Below are 17,353 nucleotides of genomic sequence, written 5' to 3'. Positions count from 1 at the left end.
ACCCATTCGTTTTTGAATGACAGTGTTCATGAATTTGCCAGAGTCACTGTGCCCGTGCCCCCATCTCCCACACAGAGTGGCAGCCATCAGTGGTTGAGGACATCGATGAAGCGAACAGCTCTACAACAGGAGCCGCCATTACACGCCAGCCCCCAGGAGGCAGGGAGCACACTGTATCCCCTAAGAGAGGCAATATGGGAGGCCTAACTCCCCAGTTTGGGCCTTAAATTATTAAGAAGCAAACCAAAACCCTGAAGACCCACTTGGTAACTCCCGAAATAGCACTGAGAAGAGTTCAAACTAAAATTGATAGTCTGAACTGAAAATGAAGCAAGCAAACAAGAAGTCACTTTGGCCAACAATTAGCTGCAAATAAGGTGTTTTTCAGAGTATCAGGGATTACTGATGGCAGTCAGACACGCCAAGGGAATTACCAGCTTTGTTTCTAATGAACTACACGGATGTCGCATAGGTACGTCATGTCAGAAGCAGGGATCACCATCTACCTGTTTAACATTATAAAACACACTGCATGCTATTACGTGGCTTAACCAGGCAGAAGAACTCAAAAGAAGGGCAGCAAAATCCACTTACAAGTGGAGTCATCCATTTACAAGAAGACTGTGAGACTACTGGAGTACGTAACAAGAAACTACAGTGAAAAAAAGACCGAACTTTCTCTTAAACCAACACACTGCAAGATTTCAACTTAAGGCAAACACACGAACAAGCACGCACGTCTTGTATGTGACTAGTTACTTAAACGCAGCTTCACAAATCAGCTCCCAAAAGGATTAAATTTTATCTATGACAGTTTCCAGTTATGCAAACATGTAGTGACCATTCCTGAATTAAGACAGACAAAGCCGATTATCGCTAAGTTTATTTTTGTGTACTAGGTCTATTTATAAAATTAATACCACAAAGCTTTCCACTTGATATTTAGAATGTCAAACATGACATCAAGAGTTCAGTCCTACAGCTGAAATCTGAAAAACAGATCAGACACAAACTACTTGCCTCCAAAATATTTGCTAGACATAAGTCACTCGTGTCACTTTCCACCTCTTCCTTCTCCTGTTATGATTGGGCAGCCATATCTTTTTATTTTTTCCATACCTCTGTCTCAAGCATTTTTTTCTTCTTCATGCTTATTTCCTAATAGCCCTAATTTTTTATCCACCACGATGTTATATTGGAGCCACATTTACAGTGCTATATAAATTTGCAGTCTAAAAGTCTGCCACCAGTACATGTATTTTGACTGCAAATAGCTTTTCTTAATTTTATTTGCTTTAAAGATTTGATTAAAACAAACAACTTGCAAAACATAATCCAAAGAATGCAGTTGTTTGGTAAGTGGCACCCAAAAGTACATTTTTTTTAGTAAGCAAGTTGAACAGAAATAATTCCTGATTTATAAAATTGAAGTGGTGTTCTTTTCAAGGAGCAAAGTTTTCCTTTATACACTTGAGCAGCAGCACACCAAACTGAAGGGGAAAATAAAAGGGGGTGGGGAGTGGTGTAGAAGGAAGAAAAGAATTATTTGCTTCCCCAAACTTGCATTTGTAAGCATCAAGCATTTTATTTACCTCTTCTGGACAAACGTCTAAAGCTTATTGGTCAGCATACACTTTTTTAGTTTTATTTAAGGATAGAGAACTCATTTTCAGAGGCAACAAAACCCTTTGCATTGTCACAGATCTCCTTTCCCGAGTACTTCACTGCACGCAGTGGTGACAGCCAGGCTCCAGAAAGAGAAGGAAAGACGGCCATCCTGCAGCTGTGCTATGGGAGATGTGCTGCTGCTTGCCAAAATCACTACCAGCAATTCTGCAGAAGTAACTTTTAGTCGGTTCCCTCTTTTGGGCACTGTGGCTTTCAGAGACCTTGTTACATCTGCCCAACAACTTATAGTTATGGTACAGCTGAAGGTTGACATCCCTAATTCCTTCTGTACTGACTAAACATTTGCAAGCAAGAATCCAGTACAAATTTAATGCTACGTTCATTAAAACTTGGTGGTGGAGTCAAATGCACGTATCATTTAAGATGCTGAATTGAGCCTTGCTGCAGCATATCAGTTATAATAACTTTTTATTGCAGTGAATCAACAATTGCAGTATCAAAAACATTCAACTGAGCACTGCACATTAAACATCTAACCACATTATAAATACATAACATCAAGCAGAACAGCTTGCATTATGCTATTAAAATAGTATCTAACTTTCCACTGTAACTTGTAGTCTCAGTAATGCCTATTCCTATTCTTTATTTTCCTTGTTTTAAGCACTGTATGACATGCTACAGTAAGGATCTCAAAGAAACACAACATTTAAATAATTAAAGTCTAAAGAAATGGAGAAGGTGAGATGAGAATGAGTCTCTTCTAGAGAAAACAAGGGTCCTTTGCATGACTTCTAGCTATTCAAGGATTAATTAACAACTAGATAATGTTTGGTGTGGTACTGTAAAAACCCACGCAGCCGTTCGTATGACCATCTCCACGGCGTTTGAAGTGAGCTGCTTGCATGCTGCAGGTGTCCCCGAGGAACTCGCTCCTGCGCCCACCAGCTGAGGTTGGGGCAGCTGCCACCCCGAGCGCAGCGACAGCTGGCACTGCTGTTCTGCAACAGCGCCCAAGTGCACGGCCAGCAAACAACTCTGAAAGCGTTTCCAGGTTCAGGTCAACCGCTGATTACCAAAAATGTCATGTAGTACTTGCTAGTACAGCAACTTGTTGTCCTCTATCTTTGATGCGCAACCATTTTTTAACCAAATCATCCTGGAAGCATGTTTACACAGTGAAGGTCGTCATGCAGAATTATAAGGGGAAAAAGAAGCGAAGACATTGTTTCTCCTTCTCTGTTTTTCTCCACTACCACTTCCCTCTTTTTCTCCCCTTCCTATGGGGCACACAACACATTAGCTACTTCCTTGCTTTGTTACTGCCACCCTCAGCCTTTCTTCTCGGACACAAAACCAGGCAGCTGCTGTTCTGGAGTCCAAACCTCCGTCCCCTGACATTCCCCTCACCCTCGGTGAAGAGGAATCACAACTCACCTCCTCCCAATCTTGATAAGCCCGATTCACGTGGTGAGTAATGCTCCTCACCTCTTCCACACATTTAGTCATTCTGGCCCCAGGTAATTTAAGTCTAGTTTTAAGTTTATGCTTAGCTAAACATTATTTAAATTAGAATGCAATGGAACAGCGGTCACTCGCATCAGGTATCACAGGAATGCAGCTATTTACATAGGTTTGTATGCACAGAAGTGGGCTTGGACTCTTTTCCCCAGTAATTTATCTTACATTTGCCAAAAGCACCTTCACCTCCCAAGGGCAGTCCCCTACCTCCATCAGTAGCCTGGCTTTTCCTGCACCCCTCACCACAGCAGCAGGTCCTTTTCCTTTACCCTTTAACCAGCCTTTTGCAGTTTTGTGCACACACTTGACCTTCTCCACGCAAGTTTCAACCCAAGGAACGTGGGGTTTTGTTGTCCTTAGTTTTTCCTCTAATTAATTCCTGCCATTGATGCTTTGGGAAGTGAGGAGTACGATCCCTCAAAGCTTCTGGAAAACACTATCAGCATTTTTTCCAAGAGTATCACCACCCTCTCTGCCCCATCAGTTAAGTGCTAATTTAAATAGGGCAGCAGTGGATCAATCACAGTGTAGGAAGAGTCAGCTAGACATCATGATGGATGGTAACCCAGAGAAAGTATTTTGGCTGCACGTGGTCGTCCTACCGCCACCATCGGCGAATCTGCTCAGAAACACGAGTTTGAGTTCCCTGTAAGTCAACAGCAAGCAAGTTACAGTTTAGTGAACAGAGACACTGAATTCACCTATAGAGACCAAAAAAAAAAAGGAGGGAACTGAGTTACTAGTCTCATCTCTATCATCACCATGTTCCTTGATCTCTTTGTGCTTCTGTCTTATTCTCCCTTGCTTTAACATTAACAATTTTCCATTTTTATAACCGCTCTTTATAAGAGGCTCATTTTCAAAAAAAAAAAAGTCTCGGCAGAAATAAAACTCAATGACTTCTTGGGTTTATGGAGGGTCTATTTACTCTACAGGCTGTGTACATTTACTCAGGCTAGTCACTGCTTGAGCAAACAAGAGAGCATGGTGATGACAGCACAAAACTCAGCAAAGGTTAAGCATCCAAGTATTGGTCAGGTTTCTCTAAAAGGATTCACAGCTTGTGCCGAGTGTCATTGCTGCTACGATTACACCACTATCAGCTTAAAGCTAGTCTAGATCTACATACCCTGCAGTCACAGTCCAACTTGATCCCTTGGCAAAGCTTTTCAAGCATTTAGTACAGTATTTATGCTTAAACAATGCATCTGTCAAACATGTTAGCGTTCACGTGAGCTTTGCCACTCCTTTTATTTCATCAGTCTGTGCTACCTCGCTAAGTGGTAAACTAGGCAGGCAGCAGAAAGGTGTTTCAAGCAGACACAGTGGAGGCTCCTTCAGCCCATAAAAAAAACCCTCCAGCAGCACCAGCTACTCCCCTCCAGTAGTATTTTAAAGTCCCAATAAAGAGCCAGGCAGCTCCATTCTTCTTGACCAAAGTAACATCGAAAATATGAATGAGCCTTCGTGTTTGTGCAGGAAGGCTTCTGCCAAGCCTGTCCACGCTCCCAGATCTAGCCATCACGTGTACAAAACAGCCACAAAGTTCAGAACAGGATAAAACTACTTCACGTGGCAATTACACCTGACAGAGTGGTTTTCAGAGGATCTTACCTTGCAAGGAAGACAGAATTGAAACAGTGGTTGATATCTGTTTTAGTAAACCACCAGAAATCTGCTGTTCTGATCAAATAGTCGCATTTCAGATCATTTCAGTCGCATTTAGGGAAAACTTCTGACACTCACTCCACTATGCAGGAGACCACTTACACAAGCCAGCACTCAGAACACCGCTAGTATAAATGGTTTTTAAGATGTAAACGTTTACCATGCCCAGACAACAAACTCGGTGCTGATCTTCTTTCACAATACTGTAATTGCTGACTCATCTGCAGTGGGAGGAGAAAAAATCCCTTTGACTCCTTCTAACATGTTTGTCACATCGCTCACAGATTTATTAATGGCTGTCCTCTTTTGGAAAAAAAAAAAAGAAGTGAATAAAGTGTGACTCAGCTCCCAAAGAAACAAAACAACCCCACTGCATTGTTCTCTGCGATGAAGTAAATCAACGTATAAAACATACCCATTCCTATTAATTCCAAATTCCCCCGGACACCACTAATGCAAGACCTCACGCTGCCCTGCCATTTGCCGTAGGGCTGATTAACTGCGGTGTGGCTTTGAGAGCCTTCAGGCTCCGGCTCCGTACCATCCCCAACGCCCTGCCAACAGGAAAAGACAATGATACAGAGAAAAACAAAAAGCTTCTCTAGTTTACCATTACTACAGGTACGAGGAGATGACCACCGAAAGCAAGTCAGCCTCTCTCTGCACAATTTCAAAACCGACACGGTCAGTAACAGCACGCAAACTCATCCCACCCCTGCAGCTACCAGACAGCACCCACGCATTGTCACAGGTACCAGAAAAGCTTCTGAGATAGCAGTAACTCACACGGGACCCAAGAGTCAGGAATGCGAACAAGCACCGTAAGAGGGGTTAATGTCATGTCATGGCATTCCCTCTGCGGTTCCCTGTCCCTTCCCACAACATGTGGTGGCCCAGACGGGTAGCCAGAGAATGAACTGAGGACAGGACCAGGCTAGGACCCGACTCGAGGCACAGTCATTTCAGAAGCGTTAGCTCTGAGAAGAGCCCGTTGCAGGCATGAACACATGGTGCCTCGGAGTAACCACTTCCAGGATATAAATCTTGATAAATGGCCTGGAAAATGCGGCTGCCAGATGTATTTATGGAGACACCGTGGTGATAAGTACAGTATGACAACTAATAAAAGATGATTAACATCTTTATTTGATAAGGAACAGGATACAGTCCCTATCATTCGGAGTAAGGTTTCTGCAGCAATTTAATAGTTTCCCTGAGAACAACAGCCTACTACTCCCCCAAGTCTCCATAATCTATTTCTTGACAGGAAGCACTGCCATCAGTCTATATATTTCTACTTTTTGCTACCACTTGTCATTAAATGCATTTCTGAGCAGTTAAAGAGGAAGAAATTCCTCCTCCAGCATGAACTTTTCATTTACACTGCAACATTTAAAAAATATATATATATGCCTGGGGTATAAGCAAAACAACATGAAGGCTTAACTAAGCCTGCAGTTGTTACGATCATTTGAAGTAAACTCAAGCACTGGTGTTCACCCTTTTGGGTAACCCGGGCCACCACGTCGCCCTGAGTTAGCCCCACCACGAGACAAGGACCCGTGAGGCTGTGCAGCGATGGGAGCAGCGAAGTGATACAGCAAAAAGCTGGGGATGGAGAGGTGTCAAACCACCTATTTTCAGCCCATCAGGACCCTGCCCACGCTCATCACGTGGCTGAGCATATACCAGAGCTGCCACAAACACGGCAGCGAGGCTGTAGGCTGGTTCAAACCGTGAAAAGGAGTCTGCACAGCACATCCGTATCACCACCGTGAGGTCTCCACCCCTTCCTTTGTGCCAGCTCTAATACTCACTAAATCAATTAAACTCATTAATCCAGCAGCGAGCAGGTCTCCACCGGGTGGCTGAGCTGAAGCGGCCCAGCAGTGGGTCCCACGAGCCGAGCAGGCACAAGGGTGAGGGGGGAACACGACTGTGGGAGCCTGGCTTTCCTTCTGCCCTGCGCTCCCTTCTGGTGACTGAGCTCAGTGTAGGGTTGGGTTGGGTTTTTCCCCTTTTTCTTTCTTTACAAGATTTTATGGCTGTCATTTGTAAGTGATAAATGGCCTGCTTCAAATCCTGATTTCCACTCAGGCCATCCAGGGGCAGTTGCAACGCAACCTGTGCCAGAACACCAATTCCAAAGCTCGCGTTTCCCATCCGTGCTCCTATACACACAGTTTGAACAAACCCAACTGAGCGTGTGTCTACGGTGTAAGCACATTTAGACTGGTACAAAAACGAGAGCTGGAGGTAAAAATGCATGGGAAAACAGCTCTATGCCAGAGTCAGGTTAGGACACATTTACTTTTTTTTGAAAGCAAGTACACAAGTACAGAACTGCAGTTAGACTGGACCCTATAATGTGCCATCACAACCCCTCCTGGTGTATCATCAGGGAAACGTTAGCCTCCGTGCCTCCAGCGAATCCACCAGGGTTTTCTACACTATTTAGAGATTTAGCATCTTCATCCCCGGTTTCATCTAGAAGCCAAGCAGAAGCTGTGCAGACCAGGCAGCCAGCTATAATGTTCACAGTTAGAGGCGTCAGTCAAGCACAGAATCTGGAGTTTGGCTAATTGCTTTCCCATTAATTTAGCACACGTCTCTAGATACACACAAAGAAAAAATGTAAACAGGCATTGTGAGCTGACAATTAAGAAAGTTATTACGTGAAACCAATTTATCATCCCTAAAAGAAAATGTAAAAGATGTAGCACGGGACATAAAGATGTCAGTTTGTGAGATGCTTTGAGAAAACAGAGCCAAACTTGTGTTTCATATTTCACCAAAATAAAGGAAGCAACTGCACAGCTCAGTTACATCAGGGATCTTGGCACAGCCCACCGCTAATGTAAGATGGATGTTCCAACTCTTCTGTCTGTAGTCAATGGGAGTCTAGGACATCGTCAGGAAGCCTTAGGAAATACAATTTTCTGAAGGGGTACCAGACACTGACATTTATAGGGATGGTTAGGAAAGTCAGCTGCTCGAGCACTAACTTCTAGCACTCATCTGTGCTTCCTCCTTTATAGATTAAGCCAGTGACACTGAAAATACAGATGTAAGGAATCTCTCTACATTCTGTGCTTGTAGACAAGTTACTATTTGCAAGTTACTTGATTGTTTTTTTTTCTTTAACGCAACCAAACACATTGCCAACCTAATCATTTCACAGAGCACTGCTGTAGCAGCAGTTAACATACGGCACAAAGATCTCTTGCTGAGGAATATTTTAATGGTAACCACGCATGCAAATACAAAGTTCCCCTACCAAGGCATGGGTGCAGTGGGTAAACAGTTCTGCATGGAAGCACTTAGACAAAAATTTAAGAAGGTGAAAGAGCGATCTTTTTTCTTTACAATTTTGCATATTTTTCTCTTTTGTTGCCATTTAAATAGCATTTCAAGCCTTGTTGCAACTGGCTGTAAATTAAAAACATGCATCAACAACAGCAGCAGTACAAACCACGCAGTCTATTCGGGATACTTTCTTAAAAGCCGTGGCAACACTGCTCAATCAACAAAGCTGGGTTGGTGTGATCCTCAGTTAATCGCTTCCTCTCACCTACAAGCCATACCCTCAGGAGCATCCCAAAGAAAGGATTCTGTTTTCTTTCAATTATTGATTCTGATTTTCTTTGCCATGTATAGCTTCTACGGAGCACAAATGAAATAACAGTTTTACTAGAAAGGTTATTTTCAGAAACCACAAAACATAAGGAGAAACAAATACAAAAAAAAATCCCACCTAAATTTCTTTCCTCAGTGTGAAGCACCATGGCACAACGAGCCTCGCCTCTTTATTAAATCAGGCTTGGTAGATTTTTTGTTTGTTTGTTTTAAGATCTTCAGATCTATTTTCCAGTTATGGTGGGGACACGAAGCAACACAGGGCTCTAGCAGCCCGCAGCATGACGTGGGGAGTCACACAGCGGGCTGCCTGCCCTGCTCCCTACCTAAGCCATGTCTTCAGAACTGCCCTGGCAGGTGAGGTTTGGGGCTCTTGTGTTTCTCTACCTTCCCAAAGGAGATCAGCAGTTAACCTCCAGCAATTAATTTCTGCAATCCGTGACACATATAACCACTTTGGTTTACAAATAAAGAAACCAAGGTATTAACGAATCAGATGTCAGCCAAACTCATGATAAATAGGTGAGTAGCTGAGGTCCAACGCCTGCCAAACACTGCAGCTGGTTCGGAGAAAACACTGCATCAGCATGAGATGCATAAGGCAGGGGGACTGAAAAGCAGGTGAGTACCTGCTCTGTACCAAGAGGAAAGCAAGAGAAGACCTTCTCTTTTTAATAAAAGCAGACGAGATCTTAAAAATAAACTAAAAAAAAAAAAGTCCACAACAACAGAACAGCAAACAAGCTAAGAATCAGCATAGCTGGCAAGCAGCGCTGTCTGGAAAAGAAAAGAGAAGAAATTTTTCATGAAGTTAGTGTGCTGCTACAATTTTCTCCAGCAGAAGAACGGAGGCATGGAGGAAGGATACTGAGGAAGTCCCAACCAGAGAGAGGAGCAAGCAAAGGCTGGAGCAGCTGAAACAAGAAACAGGGGACGTCCACAGACGGGAGGCAGCAAAAGGCCTGCGAGAGGGAGAGCAGTGTTTAAGGAAGAGGAGGTGCTGGTGGTTGGGAAGGAGCCCTGAGGAAACCGGAGGATGAGCTGAGCAGCAGCAGTTGTCCAGGACAGTCGAACAGCCGCTTGGCCTTGGAGGGGAAGCATCCAAAGGTCACGCAAGGCGATGTTTCAGAGGAATTAACCAGTCACTTAGCTGTGTGGAAACAGAAATTGCCAGGGGAGACGGAAACAGATGTGAAGGGTGACTTGATAGCTTTCGTTTTACTCTTTGTTGTATGTGGAAGGGTTTGACCAGAGAAGATGAGCACGGGATGAGGACAGGAGGGAGAAAAGAGGCACCGCAAGGCAGCTGGCTGCCAACAGAAGTCGTGGCCAAAAGAAGCAGACATGAGTAGGAAAAAAGGAAAACAGGACCAAAACAAAACACAGCAATTTGTGAGGTTTTCTCAATAACTGACTTGGGCACACTGTAAGCTAAGAAGAAAGCAATTACAGAGACAGACATCAAGTGGTCCTTCTGGTGTTAAGGATACCTAGGGAGGTTTCCTCTGTTCTGACAGGTGAAATCAGTGTTTTTTCAGTCCTTTTTTTTTTCCCTAGAACTCCCCAGGCCTCCTTTATATATATATATATATATATATAAAAAAAAAAACAGACTTAAACCCTTCTCACAACAGAGCTATTTTTTAAGGGGTCTGTGGAAGGCAGCACAGAAGTAGCACCTGAGTGACAGGGGTCTGAAGGCCACAGCCTGAAATGCCACTGGGTTAGAAAGAAAATAGATCAGTCAGGCCATCCATCTTCATTTTGTACTTACAAGCTACTATGCAAATGAAAGACATCATTATATTAACGGATGTGCTGCAGTTCTGCATTCCGAAGGTACGATACGCACCATTAATAAAGAGACACAACAACCCAGCATTTTTCACAAGCACCAGGTATATTTCAGCGAAGCACTAAAAAGCAACCCTGTATTTTCTGAAAAATACAGAAATCCTACCTAAGGGTACACTCCTCATGTGTTCCTCCTATGCCAATTTATATAAAGATGTCAAATGATTTACATTTTTCCAGAGATAATTCATCATCATGTTTAACTGACTATACCATGACTAAAATTACACAACGCTTACCCTATTTATAGAATAACTTGCAGAGACTAGTACCAGTAACTCAGACTCCGCTAGCGCAGGTACTGGAAACAATTCTGCAAGTAACGACTACGAACCACTCAGAAGCACTAGACCTTTGGAATGAAAGATGTTACTCTTAAACACACACAGAAGGGCATTTACAGCTAGTCGTCATCTTGGTTTTTTTTCCCATCCCAGCCTTGTTGTCAGGTACTGCTTGGATGTCTGCTTAGTAAGTGCTGCTTATCAGTGCTATCAGTGCTTATCTTGGAAGACTTCAGTCAGAGTAAAGCCATAACCTCAAGCTTTTTGTTTTAAATGCAAACTTTTATTTAAACAGAATAATATAGATATATATAATACAGAAAACTTTACATCTTACAAGAATTTTTTAATAAAGTGCCTGGAGTGAAAACCCAGGAAGCCTGCCATTCAACCATCACCCGTTATGAAGCCGATGGGATTTGGTCCACTCCCACGCTGGGAGACGTTGTTTGCTTTAGCTTCTTAAAAGTTTTAAAACAAAATTCCTTCCTCAATCACTTTCAAGGGAGCGCACACAAACTAGTTCCGCAGTGGGAATCCGCTCCACCCACAGAGGGCTATGGGAAAGCAGCTAAGCATCTTGAGGCAGCAGGCCAGAAAGGAAAGAAAACATTTAGGAAGGCCATCTTGTCAATGATGATGGTGAACTGGCCAAGAAGCAATAAAACCGGGCAGAGAAGTTATATTTTCCAGTGTTTAAAATGCAAGAGAGAGACAGACAGTCCGTGTCGTAAAGTATATTCACTCTGCCTTCAGGCAAGTCAACAGCTAATTTTAACAAACAGGGTCACAGCATTTCTCAAAATTAAGAGAGAGATTTGGGACTTGGCTTCATATGGAAAGCAGACACCCCGAATGTGCATATTTCCACTCCAGAGCAAACGGACCTGCTGAGCTGATCAAAACTTCCTCAGAAATTCTAAGAGGTGTATGTTCGAGGTGTCTGCCTCACTTCCGAAGCCAAATTCCAGACAGGTCCACTGAATAAACACAGAAAAACGTACAACTGAAAAAAGAGATGTGTTCATTTGTGTTGATTTTTTTTAAAGTGAACATATTTGTTTAATAACTATTAAATAGCATGCTAAATTAAAAGCAAGCAAAATGAAAGTAAGGGAAGGAATTTTGGGGCTCTTGGAAAGTACCGGCAATTCTGCAGCTAGTACCCAAGAGAAAAGTGTAACTTTTGACAGTTACATCAACAACACAGAGCTAAACTGCAGTGCTCAAAACCAGTCCCTTACCAGCCACACCTAGCTTTTGAGATGAGTAATAGCATATTTAGATACTTCAACTTCATTTTAAAAGTGATATGTATAAGGAAGATAACTAGAAACATATTAGTGGCTAAGGCTTTAGTTTTGTAAGTTCATTTTCTATGTGACATTCCAGACCCCTCCACTAGCAGCGGCCAACCTCTGAGATAAGTGAAAAGTACAGCGACAGCAAGATCTCTGCTCCTGTCGGGAGGATCCCACGTTACTGGCACGGGGCAGCAGCACAGCCCATGGTGCTGCCAGTGGTGCTAAAACCAACATGGCAATGTCCTCCAGCCTCCTGCATACAGCTGAGCCCTTCTCCTCTGTGCTGACAACTGCCATCTGACTCTGACCACAAAAAAGAGACAGCATTTTTACCGGCCTGAGCACAGGAGTGAGAAAAAGTGACTCCGATCACCTGGCTGGTGATTTTTTCCTTATAGTGTTCAGTAGACCATGCCACTAACAGTTTCCTTTATCACAGAATATCAGTGGTTACTATTTACCAGGCTGAGTGTACCAACGGTTTAAGTTCACTAGTGCATTCAATAATTTGCAAATAATAACAACAAGGATATGCAAATTAAGTCTTGAAGAATTAGTGCTTTATGTAGTAGCAGCTCCCTCATTGAAGTATTTTCCAGATATAAGAAGGAGCGATATTAAACCCCAAACAATCTGACAGGGAAAAGCTATGTCAAAACATTTTATTTGGTAACCTTATTTTCAGAGATGGCAAGCATCCAGATCTGAATTAAGCCCAAGGAAGCTGCCCACCTTTGAAAAATATGAATATTTTTTTTTTTTTTTTTTTTTTACAAATCAGGCATTACTGTTCCAGTCATACCATCTAGATGACACGTGTTAATAAAAAAAATCCACAAAAAGCCACCTTGACCAGGATCAATGAGCGCACAGCTACTTGCACCACAGGTTGACACAATCAGCTAAGAGTTAACAGCACAGTGCACGAAGCCACATGAGCAGCCAGAGGACTCTGCACTTAGCCTTTTGCGATTGTTATCATATGGAAACTCTATTACCCCATACAAAAGAATTAGAGGGTTATTAACTTCTATAGTAAGCCAAAGTACAAAAACAGGGTAGGACCCAATATCCATTCTTCTCCTCTTTCTTTGTGTTATTCTACCTCTCTTTTGGTACCATTTTCATTTCAGTATGGGCTTTAGAATTGACTATATATTCTATATAATATTCCTCTCACGTTGTTTCATTATTATTTTTTTTAACTAGAGTCTTTTATACTTGCTTTCAACAAAAAAAAATTGGAGCCAATGCATCTTGCACAGGTAAAGAACGCGCACAGTATTTACAATCCATGTAAGTAATTATACAAAAGCTGTAACTTTTTCTTGAAGCACCATATGAATCCAGTGCTATTTTGTCACATGTAATCTTAAAACAGAAATTACACTGCTCCTTTAAGCAATAAATTCAGTGCAGACAGCCAAAAACACTGAATAAATCACTTCTACTTTTTCCCCATATTAAAACACAACAGAGAAGTTTCAAGGCACACTTTTTGCAAGTTACATATAAAAAAGCCCATCAGGCTTGAGAACAGTAGTATAGTGATCAAAGTGGGCGAAAAGAACAAAACCAAAAACTGGGCCTATCACTGCCAAAGGAGGATGGGGGAGAGGAACCATTTTAGAAGCTCTCAATTCTTCAATGCGAGGACACAGCAACAACTTTCAGAATCCATCCAACTTCCAGCCACTTCCCTCTCAACCATGGGTCTTATTTACAGCACCCTCATCTTTCCACAGCTAAAAGACATGAGAAAGACAGCAACCCGTACCTCTTACAAGACAGACTTCATCAACCTATCAAATTACTAAGTTTTACTCGCACCTTTGTGTCTTTTTAAACAACAACAGCAAGAACAAAATTCTATCCAACTTGTAACTTGTAATACACAACTAACATACAACTACCTTTCCTGGTCAAGAAGCAGCAAACATTTGCTCAGTTCCACTGCACACCTGCAGCCAGATTCTCTGCAAGAGCCAAGAAGAAAAATTGTTGCAAGCTGTTCTGCAGCTCTCACAAGAAAAGGCTAAAGAACAATAAACAATGGTTATTTGCCAGAAAGCACACGAATAACCCATACCAAGAGCAACCTTACAATCACACAGCAAGTAAATTCACCTTCTCCCTAGTGCTCTCAAAGGACGAACATGCAATCATTGACCTTAATGGAGAAAAATAAAATAAAAATACAAAAAATCCAAGCACCTCCATCATTAACACTTTGACAAGGTAGACTGAAATCCCCGTAGATTAGCACTTTCTTGTGTAACGGCACCAAGAAAAAAAAAACTCACACAATTCCCTAGATATGCATAATTAAGAATACATCATTGCCCTTTTCTAACAGAGTACTTTCCCAGGGAAACTCATCTGCTCTCTAAAAAAAAAAAAAAGAAAAAAAGAGAGCTCTGGCATAGCGCCATGCCTGGGTAAGCACCTATCCTTCAAGGTTCTGCACATCTCCCCCCAGCCCTCCTACAGCATGACCAGCTTCAATCCCAGTTTCTTGCTCTCCTGCCCTTCTCCCACACATCCCATACAACTCTGGGATGCCCAGATGGGACTGTCCCTTCAATCCCATCTCCCAAACCAAGCACTGATTACAGCTCTTCTGATACGTATGCAGTTCTGTAACCTAATCCATGGGGAAAAAAAAATATTTCCTTGCCTGTAATCCTTCCCAAAACAAATAACCTTCTGATGACAAAAACCTTCAGGACGGCTTATCTTGCTCCTACACAGGTAGAGAGGGCTCCTCCCGGGAGGCGAGCTGTCATTTCCTTTGTCTCCTCCAGCACAGGAGCTAACTGTCCCCGCCAGGATCCTGACCTCAGCCTTCTGGGGCGCCTTTTGGCTGCACGCATAGGGTCGGGACAACCCCAGCGCACCTGCTGTGCCCAAAGCACCGAGCCGGCCCCGCCCGGCAGCACCCCAAGCACCTCAAGCCCTGCCCTGCAAAACCCCACGGACCTGCAGACCTCCCCCCTCAGCCCTCCGGGGCTCCCCCCGCCGGGCCTCCCCCGGCCCCACCACGCTCGGGAGCCGCCCCTGCCCCACCACAGGCCACCAGCCCCCCGCCGGGCCCCCTCCGTCCCCGCAGGGCCTCCCCCAGCCGCCTCCCCCCCGGGTGCGGGGCTCCCCACGCTGTACGCCCCCGCCCCGGGCCGCCGCCACCTCCCCGCCGCCGCCGCCGCCGCCACCCAGGCCGGCAGAGCTCCGCAGGCGAGCCCGGGGCTGGGCAGGCCGCGGCGGCCCGGCCCGGCCCGGCGCAGCGAGGCCGCGTCCCCCTTTACCGTCCGTCGGGGGGCTCGGGCCCGGCTGGGCCATGGCTCCGGCGGGCGGGCGGGCGGCGCCGCCGCGGCCTCCTCCGCCTCCAGCCGCGGCGTCGGAGCGGGAACCGCTACGCCAGGGGGCTCCGGCGAGAGACGGGAGCTGCCGGCCTGGGCCTCCGCCTCCTCCGCCTCATCCTGACAGCGGCCGCCGCCGGCGGGAGGAGGAGGAGGAGGAGGAGGAGGAGGAGGAGGTGGAGCGCCGCGCAGGCGCCCACGGTGCCACCACGGGACCGGCCGCCGCCGCCGCCGCCACCGGGGCCGTGAGGGCCGGGGCAGGGCGGCCTCCCCCCGGCCGGCCGCCGCCCGGCCCCATGCCGCGGTGCTTTGTCACCTCACGGCCGGCAGGGCGGGCAGGGCCGGGCCCGCCCGGGTTCTGCTGGCCCCGGGTGCCCCCCAGAGCAGGGCTCCGGGGCTGCCCAGGCCGGGGAACATCCCTGGGTCCGCTCCTATAAAAATATAGTTAGCTTTTATTGTTCGTGGGGTTGGTGTGACACCAACGAAATACTCTTGGTGTTTAATGCGGCGAGGGATGCAGGCGTGGTCTGGATAGATGGAGTCAGGAGTCCAGTCACGGGAGTTCCTGCCCTCTGAAAGTCAGGCCTTGGTCTGTGTTGACAGAGGAGAGTGTGAATCCTTCCACCTAACTGGGAAAATATGTCTCAAACCCAGTCTTTTTCAATACAGAAAGACATGTACATCCTCAGGGGCATATAAATCCACAGGAAAAAAAAAAACACATTGGAATGGATAGTGTTATAACAAATCCTGTCAAGAGCAAGATCTTTCTGGTTGTCTTACGGATTGCACATAAAAAAATCAGTGATTTTTAAGCTGGGGCTCACAGGACTTCATTTCTACCCCTTACTTTTAGCCACATTTCTTTAGGCCTTGCTATCAAACTATTTGGTGTGGCAAGACAGGATTCTGCATTTCATATTACATTTTTATTCACTTAAATGCAAACATGAAATGGAAAAGGAGTCTTTAAAAATATTCCTTTACTTTTTGCCAATTTTGATTAGGTTGCTCATTTTGCCCAAGTTGAATTAAATCTTCTCAGTCTTTGCTGTTGTAAAAAGTGGTCCCGAAGTAAAGACTTACTTACTTAATCCATGTTTCCAGTGTGAGATGTGAGGCTTTTCTTTTCATTGGAAAACTTGGAATTGACAAATGTCACAAAATTGCTGGCTTAGTGACAAAATGCTCAAAGGACTGAGTTTCTATCACTTGAGCTCCATTTCAAAAATTTCTTGGCTCCTGCTTATGCTCTTTTAGAAGTAGCTGGATATTATAAGCATTCAACACAATAAATCATTTTGAAAATCTAGTCCTAACTGTGGGAACTGAGGTCTGGGAACTCTATCCTTGTGTGTGTTACAGTAAGTACCCCCAACCACCCATATTAACAGCTACTTTCATCTTGTTCTTGTCTAGGCAAAACTCCCGCTCATGTCAATTGGTCAAGGATCACACCCTTAAGCATCACTCCGTGCTGCAAAGAGAGTAAGATAATATCAAGCTTGATAACTGTCTACCTAGAAACACTTATGAAAGGATAAATGCCATATCCATTCCATCACTTCTACCACCAAAATATTGACTATTGGAATCAAAACATTTCAAAATCTGCATCAAAACTCTTGAGCTTACATATTAAATGGGTTTTATACAGAATTGTGAAGAAGAACAGACAACTCCTACAGGAGCTCATACTTTTTTTTTTTTTCCCTTCCTGTTCTCCAATGTACTAGCTTTATCGGTATAGTTCTTACTTAATCGTTCCTCCTTTTTCTGGATGGCAATTGGACTTGACAGATCCAAAGGTTTATGGAGTATCTATTCACAATATCTTGAAACCTGGGACAATTGGGTAACTTCCTTTGTGCCTCCCAAAATGTACTATTTAGTGCTAATCACTTGTAGTCCTTATAGTCTTGGCCTCAAAGGATTTTCCAACATGACTCAGCTAAACCTGAAAAGCACAAGGCGAAGTTTAACAGCAGTTTGCAGTCATGGAAACAGGCCTGTTGCAGTGGCAGATCCAGCAGAGACCAAAAGGCCCAAATCCCAATCTCCGTGCTGTAAATGTTAGACAAGTGCAGTGTTAATGAACCAA

The 17,353-nt window shown here is 44.3% G+C and overlaps 1 protein-coding gene across 3 annotated transcripts in view; it reads right to left on the bottom strand.

Moving 5' to 3' along the window:
- RABEP1 (rabaptin, RAB GTPase binding effector protein 1) overlaps window positions 1-15,554 on the bottom strand; it is a 48,994-nt gene extending 33,440 nt beyond the window's left edge. Inside the window, exon 1 of one of the 3 annotated variants that reach the window (XM_083806025.1) lies at window positions 15,199-15,554. In XM_083806025.1, the coding sequence (XP_083662151.1) occupies window positions 15,199-15,232 (34 nt within the window). In that variant the 5' untranslated portion in view covers window positions 15,233-15,554. Of the gene's footprint in view, window positions 1-13,809; window positions 13,873-14,573; window positions 14,834-15,198 lie in introns of those variants that run through there. The other 2 variants (XM_083806027.1, XM_083806026.1) reach the window with 2 other exon arrangements.
- Between the last annotated feature and the right edge of the window lie 1,799 nt (window positions 15,555-17,353).

This window comes from Anser anser, assembly GCF_964211835.1.
Source record: "Anser anser genome assembly, chromosome: 20".
NCBI classification, from domain to species: domain Eukaryota; kingdom Metazoa; phylum Chordata; class Aves; order Anseriformes; family Anatidae; genus Anser; species Anser anser.
The sequence above is the reverse complement of the archived record's forward strand: the minus strand, read 5'-3'. Positions and strand labels throughout refer to the sequence as shown.